Here is a 26,366-nt window from a genome sequence, read left to right as displayed (position 1 = left end):
TCTATTGCAAAACTCATGCGTAGTTTTCAATGGACAAACATGCCTAATCCTTTCATTTCTACTTTCTTTATTATCAATACTAGCCATTGCTGCTGATTTGGTTCTAGGTAGTTGAAATAACATTTGAAATGCCAACAATTCATATTTATACCAATAAATTAAAACTGAATTGAATTGAAGCACTATCAGTCTAAATATAAGCAAGCCCATCACCTGGTAATTCCTGAAAAACAAAGTCTAAGTCTGTTATTTTACTCTAAATTTTTTACATCACTTTTAAAACATCATCTAATTCATTTTTTTCACACGTGGCCAGAAAAGAACTTAGTATATAGAGATATATAGTAATTTTTTTTTTAATTAGTCCCCCACCACCACCACATATGGAGGTTCCCAGGGTAGGGGACGAATCAGAGCTATGGCTGCCTGCTTACACTACAGCCACACCAACAGGGGATCCAAGCTGTGTCTGCAACCTACACCACAGCTCACAGCAACACCAGATCCCTGACCTACTGAGGGAGACCAGGGATTGAACCCTCATCCTCATGGATACTAGTCTGATTCATTTCCATTGAGCCACAATGGGAACTCCAAGAAATACTAAATGTTGAGTGAGTGAATCTACAAAATAAGATTGCTGCCAGTATTTGTCGACTAGTACCTCTGAGTGATAATGCTTGTACTCAGAAATCAAGCCAATAATGATGAGCTAGACAGAAAATAAGTGCTTATATATATATATAGTGTGTGTGTGTGTGTTTGCTATTTCTTTGGGCCGCTCCCGTGGCATATGGAGGTTCCCAGGCTAGGGGTCAAATCGGAGCTGTAGCCACCGGCCTACACCACAGCCACAGCAACGTGGGATCCGAGCCGCGTCTGTAACCTACACCACAGCTCACGGTAATGCCAGATCGTTAACCCACTGAGCAAGGGCAGGGACCAAACCCGCAACCTCATGGTTCCTAGTCGGATTCGTTAACCACTGCGCCACGACGGGAACTCCTAAATGCTTATATTTTTTTAGTTTAGTTAATATAATTTTAGAGCTGGAGATTTTAGAGATGATTTGCCTTCTCCTAATTGCTCTTTCCTCCATGTTCACATGGTGCTTTTTGCATATGTTTACTGAAGCACATGTATTAGCAACTATCCTTTAGCTTTTCTCCATGTTAACTCCTTCGAGGCAAAGACATTGTGATGACTCACCTTGGCCAGGTAGCCTGATGTGTGAGGGATTGTAGGCACTCAAATGCCTCCTGAGTGAGTGAGAGTCTAGTCCTATGTCATCCAATATGGCAGCCATCAGCCACATGTAACTGTTTAAGTTATTTAGTGTTAAAGAAAATTTAAAAGTCAATTCCTTAATCATACTGGCCGTATGTCAAGTATTCACATGTAGCAAGTGACTACCATACTGAACAGAGCAGAGAATATTTTCATCATTGCAGAAAGTTCTATTGGACTGTGCTGGTCTAGACTAGTTCCCTCATTTGGCAGAACAAAATGAGCCCTGCTCAAAATTAAACCATGAGAAGCAGAACTGGGACTAAAACCTCGAACTCCTAAATTAGTGTTCACTGTTGTTAAGTCATAAATCTGGTTCATTTCAGAAGTCCAATTTTACATAGCCCTAACTTAGGATGAGTGATATTGTGGGAGCGTGGTCTTTATCATTTGACTACCACAAAAGCTATTTAATTGTTGCATTGTTAATTGATCAATTTGCATGTTTTATAGACAAAAATGTAACAGGTAAAAAATGTATAGAAGTTCCATAGCTCTGGTGTAAAAGGAGAAAATAGCATTATTTTAAAAATGCTTTCCGGAGTTCCCATCGTGGCGCAGTGGTTAACGAATCCGACTAGGAACCATGAGGTTGCGGGTTCGATCCCTGCCCTTGCTCAGTGGGTTAACGATCCCGGCATTGCCATGAGCTGTGGTGTAGGTTGCAGACGCAGCTCGGATCCTGCGTTGCTGTGGTTCTGGCGTAGGCCAGGGGCTACAGCTCCGATTCAACCCCTAGCCTGGGAACCTCCATATGCCGCGGGAGTGGCCCAAGAAATGGCAAAAATAAATAAATAAATAAATAAATAAACAAATAAATAAAAATGCTTTCCAGGTGCCTAGCTAAACAAAATATTATAGTATTCTAGTCTTGTGCCAGTTTAACCAGAAAACATATAGAATAGGTTCTGGTTTAATGGTTGTTTTTTGGTTTGGTTTCTTGAAAGCATTCCTCTTTGGTTTACTGATTTATAAACATTATTTGGATCCAAATCAACAATTAATAAACTTTGGGCAGATTTGGGATTTAAGGCTGATTCGGTTTGAATACTTAAAAGATTTTCTCATCTGTTTTTGAGAGCATCCATAATTTCGAATATGCTCTTAGGGAATGAGCCTTATTTTCTAAAACTTTCATAACACATGTGTTTATGAAATCAGTATTCTATGGAAGGAGAAATCCAGTACTGCCTGATGGAATAACTATAAAGCGGTGAGGAAGTAATCAGACCATGGCCACCCTATCATTAGACTCTGAAGGAGACAAGGAAAGGAAGGACCAAATCAGAATTGAAGGATCCCCCAAATGCTAACAGTCTAGGGCGCCTAGGCTAACACACTTGATCAGTGAAACAACCCTTCCTAATCCACGCTAGTGATGACCTGGCTGGAAAGGAGTTGTTAGGTAAACGCTGTGGTTTTTGATAGAAAAATGTACGATCTAGCTTTTTTTTTTAGAATCACAATTTGCTTTCTTTCCATAGAAATTTGACAAAAGATAAAAAGAAGTAGTGATGAGATCATTTTAGAATTAAAGGACGCACCTCAGAAAGTAATCTGGTTCCCTCACTGAAAGTGTTTATCTTTCCATCAGGCAGACTAATACTCAAGACAATTACATGTCAGTACTTAGGTATCAGTAACATCCTTATTTAATCACAGAACCAAAAAAGAAAAATGTGTGTTTTTATTGCCATGTTTCCTTTGATGTAAAATTTAAAAAGATTTTGCTTGGCTGGGAATGTTATTGTTCAAACTCCTGTGTCATTCTCCTATAGTCATTCCTCAGCGATGCCAGTATAATATGGTTTTAGGCAATGGAAAATTAAGGCAAATATTTACCACTCTTAGAATATATGCTTTAGCCAGCAACGCTGTGTAGTAGTGCATTCCCAAAATGAATAACATATAGAAAAAAGTCATGGATTCCAACTGTTTATTTGAATTATTATAATTACAAGGTTTCATATATGTATATTAAGCATAAAATTAGATCTTATAGCTTTATTATTTTATTTTATTTTATTTTATTTGCTTTTTAGGGCCGCACCCACAGCATATGGAAGTTTCCAGGCTAGGAATCTAATCAGAGCTACAGTTGCTGGCCTGTGTCACAGCTACAGCAATGCCAGATCTGGGCCACATCTGCAACCTACACCACAGCTCATGGCAACGCCAGATCCCTAACCCACTGAGCGAGATCAGGGATCAAACCCACAACCTCATGATTCCTAGTCGGATTCATTTCCACTACACCACGATGGACACTCCAATCTTACAGTTTTAATATAACTACACAACAATATAAATTTACAAATTAAATGCCTCATGATATCCTAAACAAATGTTTCAAATTAACGACAATTTAGTAAAGTATTCATTCATTTAGCAAACATTTATTTGAGGATCTACTCTGTTCCAGGCACAGAGTATGTAATACCAGCTGGTACAATAAACACACCCTAAATTTCAGTGGTTTTAAAAGTTAAATGCTTAAGTGAAATAAGCCACTCACTAAAGGACAAATACTGTCTGAGTCCATTCATATAAAAAGTACCTAGAGTAGGAGTTCCCACTGTGGCACAGAGGAAATGAATCCAACTAGGAATTGTGAGGTTGTGGGTTCGATCCCTGGCCTCGCTCAGTGGGTTAAGGATCTGGTGTTGCCATGAGCTGTGGTGTAGGTTGCAAATGTGGCTTGGATCTGGTGTTGCTGTGGCTGTGGTGTAGGCCGGCAGCTTGACCCCTAGCCTGGGAACCTCCATATGCTGTGGGTGCAGCCCTAAAACGACAAAAGAACAAAAATATTAAATAAATAAAAATAAATTTAAAAAAATTTTTTTAACTACCTAGAATAGTCAAATTCACAGAAAGTTGAATGGTGGTGGCCAGGGAGGGGCTGGAAGGATGGGGGCTTGGGAAGATATTGTTTAATTGGGTAAAGAGTTTCAGTTTAGAACAATGGAAAAGTTCTGTAGATGAGTGGTGGTGATGGTTGTACAACAGTGTGAATGTACTTCGTATCACTGAACTACACACTTCAAAATGGCTAAGATGGTAAATGTGGAGTTCCCACTGTGGACGGTGGGCTAAGGATCCAGCATTGCTGCTGCTGTAGTATAAGTCACAGCTGCAGCTCAGATTTGATCCCTGGCCTGGGAACTTCCATATGCCACAGTAAGACCAAGAAAAAAAAAAAAGAGAGAGATATTAAATGCTATGTTATATGTATTTTACCACAATTTTTTAAAATATTTTCTTTAGGGGAGTTCCCGTCGTGGCGCAGTGGTTAACGAATCCGACTAGGAACCATGAGGTTGCGGGTTCGGTCCCTGCCCTTGCTCAGTGGGTTAACGATCCGGCGTTGCCGTGAGCTGTGGTGTAGGTTGCAGACGCGGCTCGGATCCCGCATTGCTGTGGCTCTGGCGTAGGCCGGTGGCTACAGCTCCGATTCGACCCCTAGCCTGGGAACCTCCATATGCCGCGGGAGCGGCCCAAAGAAATAGCAAAAAGGCAAAAAAAAAATAAAAATAAAATATTTTCTTTAAAAATCACATACAAAAAATTAAATGCTAATTTCCCACTCACATCACAGACCAGTATCCTGATCAGTGGGTTTGGAAGAGTAAGGACTCTGCTATAAGCTGCTAATATAAAGACCCAGGCTGGTGGAGGCTTTCTCATTGTCAACACCTGCTTCCAAGGCCATCTTAACATCAATATCCAGCCATCAGGTGGGAGAAGAATGAAAGCACCACACACAAGAGGTTTTTATGGACCAGGCCTGGAAGATGCATGCATTTCATTGGCTGGAACTCAGTCTTGCAGTAGCATTTAATTGCCAGGGAGCCTGGAAAATTTACTCTGTGTACTCAGGAAGAAGAGAAAATGGGTTTGATGATAACTAGCACTCTATGCCATAGTCCTGCCTTGTGGTCATAAAATATCCATTTCACCTTCTTCCCCAAATAATACACTCCCTCCCTCCCCAAGAGAGATCATTTAAAATCTCACCTGGTAACTTCATCAAGTTCAAAGTACAGGGTCCCCAGGTAGCTGCACAGGCTCCTCCATCAGGGCTGGATATAACTCCACATCATCTTGGGACCTAGTGATTCTCAACCAAGGGTGATTTTTGTCCCCCAGGAAACATTAGGTAAGGTCTGAAGACATTTTTTATTTTTATTTTTATTTTTTGGCTGCAGCATATGGTAGTTTGATGTCGGATCTCAGGTCCCAGATCTCGGATTGAACCCAGGCCACAGTGGTGAAAGTACCTAAGCACTCGGCCACCAGGGAACCCCAGAGCAAGGTCTGGAGACATTTTTGATTGTGACAACGGGGCAGGAGGAAGATGCTACTGGCATCGAGTGGGTAAAGGCCAGGGATTATTCAATGCATAGGACAGCCCCACCCTCCACCTCAAAAAATTGTCTGGTTCAACATGTCAATAAGGGCCAAGGATGGAAAACTCACAGTGACCTATGGACAAATGGCTTACCTTCCGCACACATACCTGGTAGAGAATGACAGAACAAACATCTTGCAATAAACACTTCCAGATGGGAAAAGGGACGAAGGGAGACACGGGCCCCTGAAAAGATGAAATTCTTCACGGAGGCGTTGTGATGGCCCTGAACTTGCGATGGAGGAAGTTCCTAGGCTAGACCCCATTTCTCCTTTCTACAAGGAACCTTTTTCTTGTGCGTCGTCTTCTGTGGTCACTGACTCCACCATCTGGACGTTTTTCCTCTAAGCCCACATATGACGTGGCTGTAGGGGGTCATGACTTCCTTGGCAAGTCAGCTTTTAACATGGGCTCATGATTTCTTTCACAATTTCGTCCCTTACAACCCAAAAGTCTCCTCATCTATTTGCCTCCAGTCAGCTCCATGCACCAGCAACACTCAAGTTCCCTCTTACAGATAATTCTTTTTTTTTTTTTAATCAAGGAGTTTATTTAAACAACAAGACGCTTGCCTTGAAGGGAAAACGATCTAGGATTCATTTCTTTTAGATTAAATTATCCCTACTTAAAGATAGATTGCCCTACATGTAACAGCTATGTACCAAAAAAGTTATCAAATTGTCCTTGGTTTTACAACGATAAATGAAGAACATTAAAATTCTCCAATTGAACAAGATATGCAAGGATTTTTATGTTGTTCTTTTTTCTTTTTTTTTTTTAAACAGTGACAGCAAAATTACTTGCTGGAATATAAAGATAAGAAATGAATGAGCATGCCACTCATGGAGAAAGGGCGGATTTTCACAGAACCAGTATTTTTCCCCACCCCATCTCCATTTAGTTTAAAAAAAAATGCAATATGCTTGTGCACGTACACCAGTTACTTTATGTGCAGTAAAGGAATGGGGAAGGGGGAAATGAAAGAATAGAGAAAACTACGCTGTGGTCGTCAGGATGGGGTAGAACCAAATTGTGGTTTTCTCATTGAGAATGTCTTCTTGGTCTGGAGCAACAGGATTCTGGAGTCCAGAAGCAGGTTCCCCTTTCGTAGACACCTCCTGTCTGCTGCTGGAACACAGCAATTGTGTCTTCGTCCTCCCTGTCCAACTGCACAGGTGTGTCTGTTTCATTGATGGGCTGCCCGTCAAATCGGAATCTGATCTGCCTCATTGACAAACCCTGCGGTTCACAATAGGCTTTCTTTCGTTTACTGAGGCGTGTATGCCTCTTAATCTTCAACCGCACCGAAGAACCATCCTGCCCCCCCCCTTCACATTAATATGATTGGTGTTCTCAGTATTGACTCCTTCCTTGGGCTTTTCGTCGGAGTCTCCTCCGCTGCCGCTTCACAAAAGAGGTACCAGGTCCGCACCGAAGGCGCACACCTGCAGCGCCAGGACCAGGAGCAGCAGCAGAAGGAGGCGGCAGCGATGGAGGAGGGAGGGGGCGCGCACGTCCTGCGCTCCCTCCCCCTGGAGAGAATTCTTGATCCTAATTTATGTCTTTGCTTTTTCACCCCGTGCTTCTCTTCCTCTCAGTTTAAAAAGCTAACATACTTATTTAGCAATTAAAAAAAAAAAAGCTATCATACTTCAATGTGAAGGCCACACCCTAAATCTAATCTTTGCTGCGTGGCTGAGTTTTAATGGGCCCTTGTTGCTCAAAAGCTTTTTCAATCTTATTTCCTATTCTTGAAGTATAGAGCGATCGGCTTTTCCAATCCCTTGAGTCTCCAAATTGCTATACTCTCTATATTCCTCTTCAGTTATGCTTGCAAACCTGCTTATTATTGCATGAGCTCGCTCCACTTTTCTAATATCTTGCTAAAGGCAGCCAGTACACATAACTTATGAACCTTCCGTTTTCCAACGTCTTCGAGCGCCATGGGCTTTGTAGGCATCTTATTTGCCTTCTGAATTATCACAGACAACTCTTTCAGCAAATGTCTTGCATTAGGTTTCCATTTTCCAGCTCCTAACAATAGTCGTCCACTGCCTACCTGACTAGTTTTTGATTTCTATGAGATAGCATCTTACTTCTGTAACCATTTCTGAATTAAGGTATAGCTGGGTGTTGTGGCAGACCTCCCTCAAAAGGTCACAGTAAAAGTTTATTTCTTGGTCACATGACAGTTCAATGTAAATGTCCCTGGTTAGGGGGTGGGGGAATGAGGAAGTACCTCTGCCATACACACACACACACACACACACACACACGCACACGCAAGAATAACATTTTACCATTTACAACAACATGGACAGACATTGAGGGTGTTATGCTAAGTGAAATAAATCAGACAGACAAATACTGTATGATCTCATTTATATGTGGAACCTAAAAAAAAAAAAACCTCATAAATAATTAGAATAAATTGATAGTTGACAGAGGCGGGGGATAGAAGAATGGGTAAAATGGATGCTTGAAAGGTACAAACTTCCACTTAAACGATAAATAAGTTCTAGGATGTATTGTACAATATGGCGACTAGAGTTAATAATACTGTATTGTATATTTGAAAATTGCTAAGAAAGCAGATCCTAAAATTTCTCATCGCACACACACAATTTGTAACTATGTGATTGATGTTAACAAAACTTATCATGGTAATCATTTCACAATGTATACCCATTTCAAATCATTGTCATACATCTTGGACTAATACAATGCTGTATGTCCATTATATCTCAGTAAAACTTGGAGGAAACATTTATTGCAGATGTGAGCAGTTATTCTCCAGATGTTGACTCAGTGAGTTGGACTGCCTCAATCTTGTGGCTACTACAACTTAAGACGAGGTGCCCTCCACGACGCTTGCAGCAGGGAAGAGAAAGTCTAGAGAACTCCTCGAGGGCTTGTCAGTGTCTTATCCTGGAAATGATATATTACCTCTTCTCACATTTTATTGGCTAGAGCTAGTCACATGGCCCTGTTGAACTGCAAGGGGATCAGTAATGCAAACTCCCATATGCCAGAGAAGTAAAGAAGGACCAGATAAGGACCAGATATTACCAGCATCTGGTCATGTTTATCACAGATGATGTCTTGAATTCAACAGTCTGTTGACTTCTGCTCTACCAGCTCTTCCCAGGATTTCAGTAGCACTGGATGTCCTGACTGATAACCCTTTGCCTCAGGTTCCTACAGTGAATCTTGCCTGAACCAGGGGTGTGCTGGTAGCTTCCTGCCTCCTAAGCTCCATCTGCTCTCTACCCTTCTGTGCCTTACTCTGTGCCCCAAGAGTCCATCCTCTATGACCTGCATCTTCCAGGTACCTTTGCCCTCTGACTTCCTCTGGTACTGGGATCATGGGAGGTACCAACAGGAGATCAAAAAGCAGGAGGTGAGAGAGGTCAGGATATTTGTTCCACCTCCTTTCAACTCCCCACCAGACTGTGGGTTCCTTCCTTTGCCCTCAGTTCTGTCAAGAGTCCTTTCATTAAAATTTCCTCATTTAAACACTTTGAGTATGACATCTGTTTCTTGCCTGGACTTTGATTCATACATGGTGTTTAATAATCAAACAAAAGTCTAAAAAGGAATACTAGACTCTCTCCCTTCCTTTGGTTTTACTGAAGCTGGAAGCCTTTATGCACTTCAAATCTGAGTATATCATGCCTCTGTTTTAGAACTTCAGTGGCTCCCTATTACATCTCTGTCACCACCCCCACTCTAAGCTGCAGCCAGACTGAACCACTTTCAGTTCCTCCCACGACGTGGTCACTCTTCCTCTGAGCCTTTGCAGATGCAGAACCTTCTTCCTGGAAACTGCTGCCCACCCCCACACTCACCATTCAAACACAGCTCAAATGTCACTTACCCCAGAAAGTCTTCCACAGCCCTACTTATGCTAGTTGGATGTACTGTATTCGCACAGCAGCCTCTATTCACCCACCATCATATATAGATAGACTTCAGTGTTACATTGTACCAGGACTTCCTGCTTACTTATTGTGTCCTCCAACAGATCATAAGATACAGAAGAGAGATTGCATCTCAGATCTCTAGGGCCTGGGATGGCCCGTGGCACATTCTAGGCTCTGGATAAATCTCAGATAGTTCCTGAGTGTCACTGGAAAAAGCTTGAACCCGCCTCCTTTAGCAACTGTCCTCTCTCTTCATTTACTGACAATAATCTGAAAAAATTATTTTTAGTCACCCATTCCTCGTTACTAACTTCCATTCACTTCTCAGACTGTGACCTGAAAACGGAGTCCCCTCTGGTTAGGCGCTGAGCCAAAAGACACAAACAAGCCAAAGAGCGGGAGAAGGAAGGATGTGTTACTTGCAGCAAGTAAGAACACCAGGGATCTCTCCCAAAGCAAAGTCTCCCTGAACAGCAAAGTTGGGGAAGTTTTAAGCTAAGGGTATATGCATATTCGCGAAGGGTTTTGAACAAGGTAGAATTCAGCATAGAATGGGGGCAGAGGTGGACAGAGTCCAGGCTTTAGTTGAAGTCAGCAGGGTCAACTCATCATTCCATCCTCCGCCTGGGGGTGGGGTGCCTTAATTCCTGCAGAAATCAAAGACGTGCAACAGATTGCACTATGTATTCCTTGAGGAGGAACTAAGACTCTGCTTTATTGCTGAACTATTGTTTCCTGCCTGCATTTTCTCTGTTCTACATCCCTCACTTCCCTTAAGATCATTCATTACTGAGACCTATTCAAAGGCAAGCACTGTAGCCAACATTTAGATCCCAAAATTGCTTAGGCCAAAAATGGCTTCTCTTATGTCAGAAAAAAAACATGCCTGGCTCTCTTTCTCCAGGGACACCCCCTACACACACTCCCTATTTGCTTACATAAGCATTTTAATCTTACTTTGCCACCATCTTTTGTGGAGGCTTCTCTTGCCAAAACCACCGATAACCTTCTAGAACGTCAATTTAAGAGCTTCTTTTCAGTCCAAATCCTCCAGGATTTCTCTGCAACAATGCAGACTCCCCTCCTCCAGTCTCCTCCCCACTCCCTCTTTCTCTCTAATTGATCTGTCTGCAGATATATTATAAGCCCCTGTATGTCTTGCTCATTAGTATCTCTGGTCCCCAGTGCAGTGCTTGGCACACAGTAGGTCTTAAGTATGAATGTTAAATGATAAAAACTCTTTTTTGGAATTCTCTTGTGGTGCAGCAGGTGGAGGATTTGGCATTCTCGCTGCAGGGGATTGCTGCTGTGGCAAGGGTTCCATTCCTGGCCCAGGAACTTCCATATGCTGCAGGTGCAGTGCAGTAAATACATACATACATACAAACAAAAAACAAAACCCTCTTTCTTGACTTCCAGAGCATTTATCTTCCTTGATCTCTTCTCTCTGTTTGTTCTAAAGTGCCTTCACAAGCTTCTCTTCCTCATCTACTCATTAGATATTCTTCAGAGTAATTCATTTTTATCCACTCCTGGGGCTTTAGCCATCAGGGAATACTCTAATTCCCAAAGGCAAGTTTTTGGTCCTTACTCTTTGCCCTGATTCTCCTTATTCTCCTGGATGTCTCAGAGTTCAAATAAAGTCTCATTATCTCCTCCGTTCCCAACCTACCCTCCTCCTGCTTCCAAGGCAGTCAACAGAATTAACATCCATCTTGCTGTCCAAGTAACAAACCCCAGAGTCCCCTGTAACCCTGTCCACTGCCTTATCCCCTTGTCCTGAGGGCGAACCAGTTTTCTCCACTACCAAACCCGAGAACCCTAAACTCCTAAACTCTGCCCCTGGGTCTTTCCCTTCATTTCTCCCACCTGGAGCACCTTCCCTCCACCAACCCCTGACTCTGTTCCAAATCCCATTCATTCTTTGAAATTCAGAACACTGATTAACTTCAATTAATTCCTTCCTCTTCTGAGTTCCAGACAACTTGCTTCTTCATTCTAAGGAAACACACATGCTAGGTTTTGTTTTTTGGTGGGTTTTTTTGTGGGGCTTTTTTTGTTTTGTTTTGGTCTTTTTAGGGCTGCTTCCATGCTAGGGGTGGACTAGGCTCTGTAGCTGCTGGCCTATGCCACAGACACAGCAACACCAGATCCCAGCCGCATCTGCGACCTCCACCACGGCTTACAGCAACGCAGGATCCTTAACCCACTGAGGAAGGCCAGGGATCAAACCTGTGTCCTCATTGATACTAGTCAGATTTGTTTCTGCTGAGTCACCCACCACAGGAACGCCTAGGTTTTGTTTTTTGATGACTGATTTAGGTATATTTTTCTCACTAGATCGTAAAATTATTGAGGTCAGACTTTTTGTGGTTTGTGTGTGTGTGTGTGTTTTAAATCAATCACCGGGTCTGGACAATAACTGACATTTTCGGTGATTAAACATATTTTTGTACGGATGAATGCATCCATCAATGAGTGAACTGGGAACGAGAATCTCTTCAGTTGCAGCCTTTCAAAGATTACTGCGAGGGAATCTTTCGGGTTATAACTCAGGCTGAAAATATGAATATTACGTAACCAAGTAGTAACATAACGTATAATGTAACAATGTGTAACGTACACATTCTTAAACATGCATCTAAGGAGACTTCTTATTTTTTTGGCTTTTCAGTTTTCCGTATGGACGGCCACATTTTAGAAGGGAAAGTATTATTTGAATGCCTTCTGTACTCTTTTATCCTGGCTGACAGGAATTAAAGTATAAACCGGAGAAAACGCCTGTAGCAGTACAGTGCCTGGGTTCTGCACACGTTCTAATCCCTTCCTCTTCCCTGCCTCCTCCTTGCTTTATATTAGAAGGCTCGTGAATTCAGAGTACCTAAAAGAAATCTGTGTTTTCGGATTTCGATCTGATGAAAACGACGTCGTGGAGATTCTGATTAACCCTATTAACCCGTGACTCTCAAACCCAAGAGGGAAAAAAAATATATCTCTGGAGGGGGAGGGGGAGAAGGGGGGAGAGGGAGAAAGGAGGCGGGGCAAAAACTGAAAGAAAGGCCGAGAGGAAGCTGTAGAAGGAAGTTCCTTTTCGGTCGGATTTGTCTTTTTTTAACCCCAGCGAGGCGTGACGCCCCAACTGCCGTCGCGGGTCCGTTTCCCGGCGAAGCGCCCGCCCGCCGCGAATTTCCTCGCCCGCCCTCCCGCTTCCGCCCGGCGGTGCACTGCTCGTCGCCGCCGCTAGGGGCGCCGCGGGCCCCGTAGCGCCAAGGCAGCGGCGGCGGCGGTTCTCCCAGCTTCACGTCTCCTCCTCCCAGACGGGCGGCGGCGGCGGCGAGTTGCACACCGAGAGGGCGCCCACCGCTCAGGCGAGCTGCAGCACGACCGCTCCCCGCGGGCGGGCGGGGTCCGCGCCGCGGCCGCCGCCGCCGCCGCCGCGCTCCGGCCCCGGCTGCCGCGAGAGGAGGCGGCGGCCCCGGCCCCGGCCGGCCCGCGGCGCCCCCCAGCCGCGCCCCCGCGCGCAGCTCGCGGCCCCGGCCATGGGGCTGGGCGGGCCCGGGGCTCGGCCGAGTTGAAGCGGCGGCGCCGGCCCGCGCGCCCCTTGGGGCCACCCCCGCACCCCGCTCGCCGGCGTCTGGCTCTCATGATGATGAAGAAGAAGAAGTTTAAGTTTAAGGTGGACTTCGGGCTCGAGGAGCTCTCCTCGGTGCCCTTCGTCAACGGGGTCCTCTTCTGCAAGATGCGGCTGCTGGACGGCGGCAGCTTCACCGCCGAGTCCCCCAGGTAACACGCCCGCCCGCCGCCCGCGATCCCCGTTCAGCTGCGCCCTCGCCTGCCCAGCAGGGGCTTGTAGGCTGGGCAGCATCTCTTTCCGTGGCTCCTAAGCTCCAGGAGGGCGGCCAGCCTCGTGAGCTCTTCTTTCTCTAGGGATCAGTCTGAGATCGGTCGGCAGTCTATCGATCTGCTAAAGTGCTTCGCAAGTGGGTTCTTCTCGGCTGGAGTTGCCACCTGCGCTCCTGATTCCAGATGGTTCCTGGTATTTGCACTTCCCTCCTAAATTCTCTAGGAATGGGAACGATGGTCAGAAGGGCGAGGATGCTTGTGGTTTCTCTTCAGACCTTTCTATATTTGTGAGATGCAGAGTGGAACTTGAGCTGCTGTTAAAACAAAAATAACCCAAACAGCTCGAGTTCCAGGAGCGCCCGCTCTCAACAGAAGCCGGTGCCTCAGCCTTTCCCCTTCTCCTTGTTGGTTACTGGAGGGCTCGGGAGCCCAGGATGCGACTAGGGTAGGCCTGATCAGGCTTGACTTGAGTCAAGTGTTCCCTGGCAGACAGCAGTCTGTGCCTCATCTCAGAGCTGCGTGTCCAGTTACGCCCTAACACTCTCTGAATAACCCTTCTCGCAGTGGCCGCCAGTGGCTCTCAGCGTGGAGGACTTAGAACCAGAAGAACCCAAGCCCGCCCCTCTTTTTGAAGTGAGCCCCTAGGCGCTCACAGGGAGGGTCGTTGGTAGGTTATAGAGTGAAGTCAGGAGGGGTGGCATTCCTTGAGTCTTTTTAGGGCCATTTGTAGGTTGACAGATCTACCCGAGGGTAAGTGTTCCTTAAGAAAAGAGTGAATTTGTAGAATTTTTTAAAATGAACTTTTAAATTCTTGCGATCAAGGAATAAGACTCAGAGCTAATGTTTATTTTGCCTCCATATTCTGCTCACGGGCTTTATTTTTACCCTAATAAGTATTCTGCTTTCCTTTTACCTGTCATTCCCTATTAATAATGTAAAGGAAGAATAATGTCCGTGGGTTGTGGAATTGGGACCAGAAAATTGTCTATGGTGGCAATATTGAAGCCTATGGAAGCCAGAGAATGTTAATATCTAGTTGGCCAAAGCAAAGGAGAGAGGAGGCAGTATTGATTCTCAGACTTAAATAACGGTCAGCTGAGCATAGTTTTTAAAATTAAAGTATGATGACAAATCTGTGGCTGTTCAGCTAATTAATTACACCAGAGTCATTTTTAACACACTGGGAAGAAAGCGGTGTTACTCAGAATGGTGCAACAAATACTTCGCTAGCTCTTAAGGTGTAGAAAGCCTAAGGCAATTCTTGAATGTTCTGTAGGTGCAAATGACAGTCTTACCCTGCAATGCCGCAGGGTTCCCACCCCCTACTTCTGGCAGTTAGACCAACTCTTCTGGGTCAGTGGTGACACCTGGTGGTCAGGGTACTTCCCTACTGCCTCCTTTCTCCCTCAGATTATTGGTCTGGCTTCTTAAAAGTCAGGTATTCTGGTGCTGCAGGCAGTGTTTTATTCAGCAAATATGTATAGGCTAAACCCTTTAAATAGATCAACCTATTTCATTCTCACAGCAAGCCTGTAAGGTAGGGATCCCCATTTTGTAGATGAATAAACTGAGATTCAGCCTAACTCACTTTCCAAGGTCCCCACGTCTGATACGTGAAATGCCAAAATTCAAAAAACAGGTCTATCGAACTTCAAGCAGACTGCTGTCAGATAAAAGCAGACTGCTGTGTTTGAATAGGGGACTTCCTAATGGTTTTACCAAGCGAGGGGCGTAACTGGATTTGGAATGTACAAGACTGGAAAGGAAAAAGCAGAGTATTCTGTATTAAACGTATCCCGTTCTCTGCCAAATAAATGTGACTTTAATCAAAGTCACGTAGGTTAAAGAGTTGTGCTCTGTGTGACCAACCAAACAACATCCCTATGGTTTGGAGGGAAGTGATTCATTATAAGGAGCCTGTGCCTTGTTAGGGAGAGTCGTTGGTATCAAGTTAAGAGGAGGAGTTTGAAATGAGGCGGATCTGAACCTAAATCTTCCCTCCACGCTGGAAAACCTGGGTGGGTTACTTAGCCTCTCAAGTCTTCCATATGTAAAACAGAAACCATCGCTGGCTTATGGGGGTGTTGTGGAGATTTAGTAGAATGATGTCTCTAAAAACAGCTACCACAGTGCTCTGGCACCTAGCTGACATTTAAAGAGGAGACAGGGAGTTCATCTGAGAGTTAGTTTACTTTACATGTTATACTTAATTCTTTTCTCCTGAAAACTATGGAAATATTGATTTGAAAAATCTATTTTAGAAGGAAAAAAAATCCCTAAAGGATGTGAATGATTTAAAAATTGCATAGTGTTTCATTCTTGGGTGCCAGTCTAGGCAGTGCATCTCTAAATAAATGCTGGATTTTCATTTTTTAAAAAAGTTACCTTCTGCTTCTCCTAAACCAAATACAGTTAACACTTACTACTTCTCCCTTAAACATATGAAATGCACTACATAGTAAGGGGTGAACTCAGCAGGCCCAAGACTGCTTTCCTTAGATAGGCCTGCTTTACAGTGTTTTTGCTGGCATCTGGGAATTGAACGTTCAACAGTCGACTTCACTGACGTAAAACTTTCTAGTGGCTCATCGTGCCTCAATCCAAACAGTGTGATTGGTGCTGTGTACTTTCTAGGAGTCTGGAATTTTGGCTTGTGCTAGGCAGAGGGTGCCTACATCATCAGCCCTTTAGAAAAAAAAAAAAAAAAAGCCTTAGGTTCTGCATGAGCTTCCTTGGTAAAGGACACATGTTGTCACAGTTTGATGCTGGAGAAACTGCATTCGGGTGACTCCCCTGGGAGAGGGCTCTGGAAAGCTTGCACTTTGTTTCTTCAGACTTTGTTCTGTGCTCCTTTCTCCTTTGCTAATTCTGCTTTATCTCTTTTCCCTGTTCTACATCTTTATTTTTTATTTATTTATTTATTTTTTGTCTTTTTGCTATTTCTTGGGCCGCTCCCGCGGCATATGGAGGTTCCCAGGCTAGGGGTCGAATCGGAGCTGCAGCCACTGGCCTACGCCAGAGCCACAGCAACGCAGGATCTGAGCCGCGTCTGCAACCTACACCACAGCTCACGGCAACGCCGGATCGTTAACCCACTGAGCAAGGGCAGGGACCGAACCCGCAACCTCATGGTTCCTAGTCGGATTCGTTAACCACTGCGCCACGACGGGAACTCCTGTTCTACATCTTTAATGTGAACATGACCCTGTGCTGAGTCCTGTGAGTCCTCCTAGAGGATCACTGAACCTGAGAGTCTTGAGGACCCCTGATGCATGAACCTACATGAAATAATAATTCATCTTGTTAAAGAGAAGCCTTAGAAGTACATAGCAAATGATAAATATATTTGGTTGTGCGTAAAACCGAAAGATGCGTATCATTCATTGTTTACCAAATACTAATTTAGTGTTTACCAAGTTTCCCGTTGTCTGTCAGGGGGCTGTGAAAAGGACAAAAAATATTACGGCAGAAATTGGCAAACACTGTAACTCAACTGTACTTGAATTTTTTTTTGAAAGTACAAAAATATAAAGGCAGATGCTTCTACTTGATGAAATTACATCATTCATGTATAATTGCTTGACAGTAAGAAACAGTATGATTTAGTGCCTAATCAATGGGTTAGACAGTGTGTGAGTGCTGTTGAAATTCTGAAGGTAAAGAGTTTATTTGCAATTGTAATGGTTGCTAAAAACCACATCAGCTTTTCAGTTGTGCTTGCTGGGAGGATGGCTTTGCCTTGATGAGGAGCTGAGGGTGGGAGGACAGCTTGAGCAAATCATCACCAGGAGTTGCTGGTGGAACAGCCTGCTTGCAGAGAGCGTTCACATGAAGCTTCTAGTGGAAGATGGAGACTTTTGAATGCCATTATAAAGAATTTACTTCCCACTGCTCATAGGATCAAAGTCAATCTAAGATTCTTACACCAGCTTGTAATGTGATTATAAAGTGGTGTTTCAACTGGCTGGTAGGCTACTGCTCTTTGAATTCAAATGGGAATAGGTTAGAAATGAGGAGACAGAGTAGGAGCCTATTAAGATAACCAGGCAGAAGCAAAAAAAGAACTTGGAAGGTTCTCATGTAAGTGATGAAACAATAATGCTATGACAGTTGCCTTGATGATATGATGGTGTAAAGCAGTCAGGAGGGGAGTTCCCGCCATGGCACAGCAGAAACGAATCCCACTAGGAACCGTGAGGTTGTGGGTTCAATCCCTGCCTGGCTCAGTGGGTTAAGGATCCAGCATTGCTGTGGCTGTGGTACAGGCAGGCAGCTGTAGCCCTGATTAGACCCCTAGCCTGGGAACTTCCATATGCTGCGGGTGCAGCCCTGAAAAAAGAAGGCACGAGGAATCTTTGTTTTGTTTTGTTGAGGGGAATATGTGTATCCGGAGAGGATACAAGGAGGTCCATTGTAGGTTTAACATACTACATTGAGTGACAGCCTGATAAGCAGTTGGAGACTTATTTATGGAGGATTTTTTTAGATTCTGGTCTGTAAGCCTGCTTACTGATTTTTTTCATCTAGAATTTCTTTGCAGCATTTTGCCCTTTTAAAGATTATTAGTGAAAATTAATCTTAGAAGGATCCAGTTTCTCCCGGGAAGGTGTAGCCGGTGAAGAGGCTAGAAAAAATATAAAGACTGAAAGATATTTATTTGTAATAAATGTAATTTAAATGGTCAGATTTTTAATACCATAGTTAATGAAACATTCAAAATAAATACACTGTACGATTATAGTAATCTAATAAACTGAAGCCAAATTATTGCCTAGTAAAATATTTTGAAGGCCTTTCCACAGCCCATATTATATTAACATCTTTTCAGAGCACTCTTCCTCTGTTAAAATATTCAAATCGCTTTTGAGGTTTATGACGCTTTCAAGGTTACTAAGACAATTGGAACAGGTTTGATTTCTGGACTGCTTTAATAAAGAAATATGATAAGAACATTTTCCTGTATTTTTTAGGATTTCTAAGTTTGCTTTTTTCCCCTGTTTTTTTTTTTTTTTTTTTTTTTTTTTTTGTGCTCATAACTTAATAGTTTTCTAAATTCACATGAGCTTGTGGCAGAAAACCATGTGAATTCAGGGAGTGTCCAGGAAGCTAATGAGCACATCTGTGTATTGGATCTTTTACTTTGTAAACAAGCTGAAAAGATTTCTTCTCATTGGCCAGAGAATATCTTCATGTTTTCAACATTTTAGTTCACTGCACATTGTGTACTTGTTTTTAAAAATGTTATGGAAGTATGGTTGATTTATAGTATTGCGTTAGTGTGTTTGTTTCAGGTGTACAATAAAATGAACCAGTTACACAGACACATACATTCTTTTTCAGATTCTTTTCCCATGTAGGTTATTATGGAATATTGAGTAGAATTTCCTGTGCTATACAGTAAGTCCTTGTTGTCTATTTTATATGTAGCAGTGTGTTTATATATATGTTAATCCCAACCTCCTAATTTATTCCCCCCACCCCGTATTTCCCCTTTGGTAGCCCTAAGTTTGATTTTGAGATCTGTGAGTCTGCATCTGTTTTGTAAATAAGTTCATTGGTGTGAGCTTTTTAGTAACTTTTTTCCTGTATTGCAAAAATAATATGTAGTCATATGGAAAACTTAGAAAATAGAAAAGCACAAAAGCTGCATATAAATGAACCAGCTAGAGATAATCACTATTTTTAGTGTAACCTAGGAGCCTTTATTGATCTGTACACACATCCTCCACACACACTTATCACATGCTTTTTAAAAACCAAAGTGGGGTCATACTGTACTTACATTTTTTCATTGACTGTATCTTCTTATGTTATCAAGTACTCAATCGCAGAGTTATTTTTTAATAGGTACGTACCATCCCATTGTAAGAATTTCCGTGGTTTGCTGAACAAAGCCCCTTTGAAAAGTCTTTCTTCTTTGCTTTCTTTTTTATTAGTACTTTTATAAATATACCAGTGAGCCTCCTTAAAGTCAAATTTCGTCCACATCCACTGTTATTTTTTTAGAATTTTTAAACACTTAGAAATGAAACTACCGAGTCAAAGGGCATTTTTAAGGCTTTTGATATATGTATATTATCAACTTGCCCGTTGGTACATTAAATTGACTTTTTTAAGATGAAAAAAATTACTAATAAGTAGGAAACATAAAATATAACCAGTATTAGAAAATGCTATTTGACCATATAGCATAAAATTATTTATCCTCTGACCAGAAATGGGGTCATCTATCGCATTATTATACTAGCTGTAATAACGGTAGCTGGCACTTAATTGAGCACTTTGCCCACATGCCAGGAACTTTTCTAAGCCTATATATCCTCAAAATAATCCTAGGAAGATGGTACTATTAGAATATTATTACTGTTATTACTACTATTATACTCTCATTTTATACCTGCAGAATCAGAAGCACAAAGAGGTGCTGAAAGTTACACAGCTGGTAAGTGCCAGAGCCAAGAGGTAAACCGGCTCCAGAGTATGCTCTTAACCATTAAATCTGCTGCCTCTCAAATTTTATGTCATATAGTTTGCTCATTTTTATGTTTTAACAAAACACTGGATAAATATATACACTATGACTTTTTCTGAATGCTGTCTCAGAAAACTGGTTGCAGTGTGATACCACTAAACAGATCAGTAGACCTGGCCCCTTGAGATGTGTCCAAGGGCATTGTATATGAACGATAAGAAACAGGCCTCCTTGCCTGCCCGCTTGCATCATCCCATCTTAATAAATCTATTTCTTGCCTAAAAAGAAAGAAAGAGGAGTTCCCGTCGTGGTGCAGTGGTTAACGAATCCGACTAGGAACCACGAGGTTGCGGGTTCAGTCCCTGCCCTTGCTCAGTGGGTTAAGGATCGGTGTTGCCATGAGCTGTGGTGTAGGTTGCAGATGTGGCTCGGATCCCGCGTTGCTGTGGCTCTGGTGTAGGCCGGTGGCTACAGCTCCGATTGGACCCCTAGCCTGGGAACCTCCATATGCCATGGGAGTGGCCCAAGAAATGGCAAAAAGACAAAAAAAAAAAAAAAAGAAAGAAAGAAAGAAAGAAACACAGTACTCATGCATACACTTTTTCACAAGGTGTGATTTTCCAGTACTAAGTCCTCAAAAGCGTTTCATGCCTGGATAGTTGCACCTTGTAAAACTACTATTAAGGCCATTTTACACCAGTAAGTTAATATGCACTTGTGTGTATACCGATGTCTTATGTCACTAAGCTTTGCACAGTGGGCAGTTTATAAATATTTATTGAAAGAATGCAGATAGTTGGAGAAAGGGTCTGTTGTAGCTTTCTTAGGATGAGAAATCCAGAGAGATCCCCCAAATTAAATATATGGGGAAGTGTATGCTGTTCCATGCACAGAGCTTATGAAGAGTTAATGTTCCATTTGGAGTGTCAGCCTTGAGGGACAGAGCCAAGTGGAGATCCAGGGAACTGTATTAAGATTCTGAGGAATCCTGAGGTGCGTTAATACAGGAGAATGGGGTGGCTCTCAAGAGAAGACGATAGTGTTCAAATCCTAAAAAACAAACTTGTATATATGTATGTTTGATATTCCTAATTTTATTTGTGACAAAAGCCCTTTTGTAGAGGTGTGACATCCTTTTGAGTCAGGATGTAGATCGTGTGGTAACACATACATTTGAAAAAGAGCAAGTGACTTAAACCAGAGAGAGAAGTTTATTTCTCTCTCATATGAAAAGGCCAAGCTGATACGGTAGCTCTGCTCTGTCCATCTATCAGGGGCCCTGACTCTTTTTATCTTGTTCTGTCATGCTCGGGTATTGTTCTCATCCGCAGGGACAAAGTTGGCTCACCCCACATCCAAATTCCAGCCACTGGGAAGGAGGACAGGGGAAAGGGAGGGCCTTTTTGCTCACAACGCGTTGACCAGAACTCGAGCCCAAGGACACATCCAACCCCAAGGAAGATGGAGAGGGGTCACCTTTGCTGGGTGTCCATGTGCCCAGAAAAGATGCAGTTCCAATAAAGACAAGAGGAAGACAGTTATCAGGGGACACTTAGCCTCTGCCACTCCTCTCTTTTAGAGAAAAAGTTGGCCCTCAGAAAAGCCGTGTCATTTGTTGAAGAGTACATGTCAATTAAATGAAAGGCATTTGAAAACCTGTCTCATAAAGAGGGAATAGACTTATGGGTACATCAGAGGAAAGAACCGGGACCCATGGGGAAATATAAAGAAAACCCGGAGTTCCCGTTGTGGCGCAGTGGTTAACGAATCCGACTAGGAACAATGAGGTTGCAGGTTCGATCCCTGCCCTTGCTCAGTGGGTCAAGGTTCCGGCGTTGCCATGAGCTGTGGTGTAGGTCGCAGACGCGGCTCGGATCCTGCGTTGCTGTGGCTCTGGCGTAGGCCGGTGGCTACAGCTCCGATTCGACCCCTAGCCTGGGAACCTCCATATGCCGCGGGAGCAGTTCAAGAAATGGCAAAAAGACAAAAACAAAAAAAAACAAGAAAAAAAAAAAAAAGAAAACCCGTTTTGACAATATAATAGAAAAAACAAAAGTGAATAGGCTACCTCACTACATCCATTTGTCGGGAATATTATCCTTCATTAGAAGGATGGGTGATCTAGATGATTCTTAAGGTCCTTTCTAACTCTAGGGTTTCTGTAATTAAGGTTTTGATTTTATTTCCTAATACTGTTCTTCCTAACCCTCCCATTTTAGCCAAGACCGGTCAGTTTACAGCAGCCAAGGTTGTGTGCATTTCTAACTGCTATGGCTCAGGTCACTGCTGTAGCACGGGTTCAATCCCTGGCCCAGAAACTTCTAATGCTGCAGGCACGGCCAAAAAAAAAAGAAAGAAGAGGTAGTAAGACATGTTTAACTGGGGTTTGGGGTGGGGAGGCAGGTGGGAAGGGGTCAAAGGAAGTGTCGTGGAAGAGAATTCCTTAGCAAGGTTTTGAAGAAGTCTAGCTGGAGAAGGAAATGGATGGTGGAAGGAGCAGTGGACACGGAACAGCAGCTTGGTGTGTGCTGGAATCACCGTGGTTATGGGGGTGTATTAACTGCTGCCACAGAAAGAGCAGGAGGGAGAGTGGTCATTGCAAGAAATCTGGGCTGGCTTTGATACTGTAGGGTCTAGGGAACCAAGACAGAGGAGTGACTTATGCAGAGTTAGTAGGTCAGCTTAAGGCTGGTATTTAAGAGAATTCTCATCTGATGAGAATTTCTCAGTAGCAACTAAAAAGGATGAAGTAAGAGATATGAGGATAATGATAAAAGATGAGAAAAACTTCTGTAAGAAATCAGAGAGGAAGCTGACGAAAGACGACGGCCATCTGAAAGTTAGAACATGAATTTTAGTGGTGGCAGTGTGCGTGTTCATGCATCTTTCTCTTGAGAAAGTCTAGAGAGTTGGCAAGGTCCAGGGCGTAGGTGTCACCAAGTGGTGTGAGGCGAGGCGTAGGGCAAAGACCTCTGAGTCTACGGTGTTAGGTTGTTTGCATGATGTTAAAATAGCCAGTATGATTGCAGGTGTTGGAATGGAGAGAGGGAGAGAAAGGTGTATCATTAACCAGGAGAGGAAGAGTGTGACATAGCTGGATGTCACATGTCTCAGGCTTAGAAGTAGAAGAATTACAACCTGTCAGTGGCACCGAGGAGTTAGGGAAATGCCTGCTGAAGATGGGGGTGGAGAAGGAACCTCATCTACCCTGCAGGACTTCAGCACAAGCGGTGTGCTCAGGGCATGGCCAGGCTTCAGTTGGGCAGTGTGTGGACGGTTTAGTGAAGAGGCTGAGAATGTAAGAGTTTGTTTAACCCTGGAGCCAGGGTTTCAGGTGGTAGAGCAGGAGGAGTTGGAGAGAGAGCAGTGATGGGCGAATGAATCAGGGTGAGGAAGGATAGAGCAGTCTGGAGATTTAGGGAGAACAGGTGACCCGGACTTGCACTGTAGTCGTTTCCTGTGGGTGACAGGGATGCCAGGTCTGCAGAGAGCTGCATGGCCTTACGATGTCCACTATGGATATGAAATAATTTAGTGTCATATCCAAGGTCCAGGTTCTCTAGCAGCTGCTTCTAGGGGTACAGGAGTGAGGTCATGTTGGGTCGTGCCTTTCGCTTCCTAGGAGTCCTCGCCACCTTTTATTGTCTGTGTCGCCGTCTTTCTCACTGTCTCACACTCTCCACCTACAATTTAATCTTCATCCTCACACAATAATCTTATGTTCGGTGCCAACCCATCTCCATCTAACTTCTCTCTCTCTAGTTCTGGTCATGAAAGAATAATCCGAATTTGCTGTCTCTTAGGCATTTCTCCTCTCCCCTCAACCCCATACTCTGACTTCCATTCCACCACTCAATGGAAATTGTCCTTGCTAATATCATCATTAATGTCTAGTCATTATTTTCTCAATTGTGCCTTTGTGCTTTATTCAGAATTCTGTGAATACCTGTTTCTTGAAACTTGACTATTTTGGCTTCTAAGTACCTTTTTCTCTACTGTAACCTCCCATTTCCCCGATTCCTTCACTGAATTCTCTAAGGACACTTCTACTTACCCTCTTTTTTTTTTTTTTAAATAAACTTTATTTTTAGAGCGGTATTGGTTTGCAGCACAGTTGAATGGAAGTTCAGTGTTCCCATGTACCCCCTGCGTGTGCCTGCACATGTGTGTGCTCACACACACACAGCCTCCCCACTATTAACATCCCACACCAGAGTGATACATTTGCTGCAGTTGTTGACCCTATGTTGACATGTCATTATCACTGAAAGTCTGGGGTTTACATTAGGGTTCACTCTTGGTCTTGTATATCCTATGTGTATATTGACATGTACCCACCATTATAGTATCATGCGGAATAGTTTCGGTGCCCTTAAAAATCTTCTGGGTTGGAGTTCCCATCGTGGCGCAGTGGTTAACGAATCCAACTAGGAACCATAAGGTTGTGGGTTTGATCCCTGGCCTCGCTCAGTGGGTTAAGAATCCGGCATTTCTGTGAGCTGTGGTGCAGGTCACAGACACGGCTCGGATCACACGTTGCTATGGCTCTGGTATAGGCCGGTGGCTACAGCTCCGATTCGACCCCTAGCCTGGGAACCTCCACGTGCCATGCCACGGGTGTGGCCCTAGAAAAAGGCAAAACGACAAAAAAAAAAATCTGGGTGCAGCTTATCCATCCCTCCCTCCCCTAACCCCAGGCAACCACTATTCTTTTGACTGTTTCCATAGTTTTGCCTTTTCCAGAATGTCATAAGTTGGAATCATATAGTGGGTGGCCACGTTCAGATTCAGTAGGAAAGCATCTTTCACTTCGAAACCGATGTTTAAGGTTCTTCTGTGTCTTCGCGGCTTGATAGCTCATTTCTTTTTCACACTGGATACTATCCTATTATCTGGATGTACCACAGTTTATTTACCCACTCACCTACCATTCACTGTGTGATGCCACTTATATGGGGTACCTAGAGTGGTGAGATTTGTAGAGACAGGAAGTTAAATGATGGTTGCCAAGGGCTCAGGGGAGGGAGGGGTGGGGAGTTGTTGTTTAATGGGTATAGTTTTAGTTTTACAAAATAAAAGAGTTCTTGGAGATTTGGTGCACACCACTGTGAATGTTCTTAAAACTACTGAACTACTAAATGTACTTTAAAACTACGTTAAAATGGTTAGGTTATTAAATTTTGTTATATTTTCCCACAATTTAAAAAAAAATGCATAGGAGTTCCCGTCATGGCGCAGTGGTTAATGAATCCGACTAGGTTGCGGGTTCGGTCCCTGCCCTTGCTCAGTGGGTTAACGATCCGGCGTTGCTGTGAGCTGTGGTGTAGGCCGGTGGCTACAGCTCCGATTCGACCCCTAGCCTGGGAACCTCCATATGCCACGGGTGCGGCCCAAGAAATAGCAACAACAACAACAAAAGACAAAAGACAAAAAAAAAAAAAAAAAAAAAAAAAAGCATAAAGAAGGAGTTCCTGCTGTGGCTCAGCAGGTTAAGGGCCCAACGGATGCCATTTGATCCCTGGCCTCCCTCAGTGGGTTAAGGATCCAACGTTGCCACAAGCTGCAGCGTAGGTCGCAGATGTGGCTCAGGTCTGGTGTTGCTGTGGCTGTGGTGTAAGCTGGCAGCTGCAGCTCCAATTCAGTCCCTAGCTTGGGAACTTCCATATGCCGTTGGTGTGGCCCTAAAAAGAAAAAAATAAATATATTACCTTGCGGTAGAAGGTTATTCTGTGCAAATACTGTGTGATGCTTACTTTCTTCTTTGTCGTGAGCTTTTCTCATCTCAAACGATGTATTCTTCATAATATTCATTACTGTAAATATAGGTATAAAATATAATTTTTACCATCTAGGAGCCTATAGTATAGTGGTGTCTACTGACTCGTATGTTGTTAAATACAGAAAATGGCAGAGTGACAAAGGCTACAGTAAATGTAAAAATGAAATTATATGACAGTTCAGAGGAGGAAAGGAGCTGTTAATTCTGACGGAGAAAATAGGGAAGACTCCCTAGAAGAGGAGGCATGTGAGCTGAGCTTTGAACCGTTAGTGGGATTTAACCAGGAGGGGGGAATAGGGGTGAAAATGTCAGACCTTTTAGCGCTAGTATTATTTTGACTTGTTTTTATTCTTAAAAACTATCTTTTGGTGTTCCCTGGTGGCCTAGTGAGGATCTGGCGTTAGGGACGTAGCATTGTCACTGCTGTGGCTCAGGTTTGATCCCTGGCCCAGGGACTTCTGCAGGCACAGCCAAAAGAACCAAGCAAACAAAATGTTCATTTTCACATGGTTGGAGCCAAATTACATACACAATTTTTTGTCCTCCCCTTTTTATTGAACATTATAATAAAAATATTTTCTGTGTTATTAAACACTAGCACATTATTTTAATAGTGCCATCCCTGATATTCTTTCATGTATGGACTATAAATTA

The 26,366-nt window shown here is 43.3% G+C and overlaps 1 protein-coding gene and 1 pseudogene across 1 annotated transcript in view; one reads left to right on the top strand and one right to left on the bottom strand.

Moving 5' to 3' along the window:
• On the bottom strand, window positions 6,737-7,640 carry LOC100737067 (annotated as a pseudogene).
• The window catches only part of FAM102B (family with sequence similarity 102 member B), a 75,559-nt gene continuing 62,371 nt past the window's right edge, over window positions 13,179-26,366 (top strand). The window contains exon 1 of the mRNA XM_021090109.1: window positions 13,179-13,401. Within this exon, the coding sequence (XP_020945768.1) occupies window positions 13,262-13,401 (140 nt within the window). The 5' untranslated portion in view covers window positions 13,179-13,261. The remainder of the gene's footprint in view (window positions 13,402-26,366) is intronic.

The sequence above is a fragment of the Sus scrofa genome, chromosome 4 (genome assembly GCF_000003025.6).
Source record: "Sus scrofa isolate TJ Tabasco breed Duroc chromosome 4, Sscrofa11.1, whole genome shotgun sequence".
NCBI lineage: Eukaryota > Metazoa > Chordata > Mammalia > Artiodactyla > Suidae > Sus > Sus scrofa.
The sequence above is the reverse complement of the archived record's forward strand: the minus strand, read 5'-3'. Positions and strand labels throughout refer to the sequence as shown.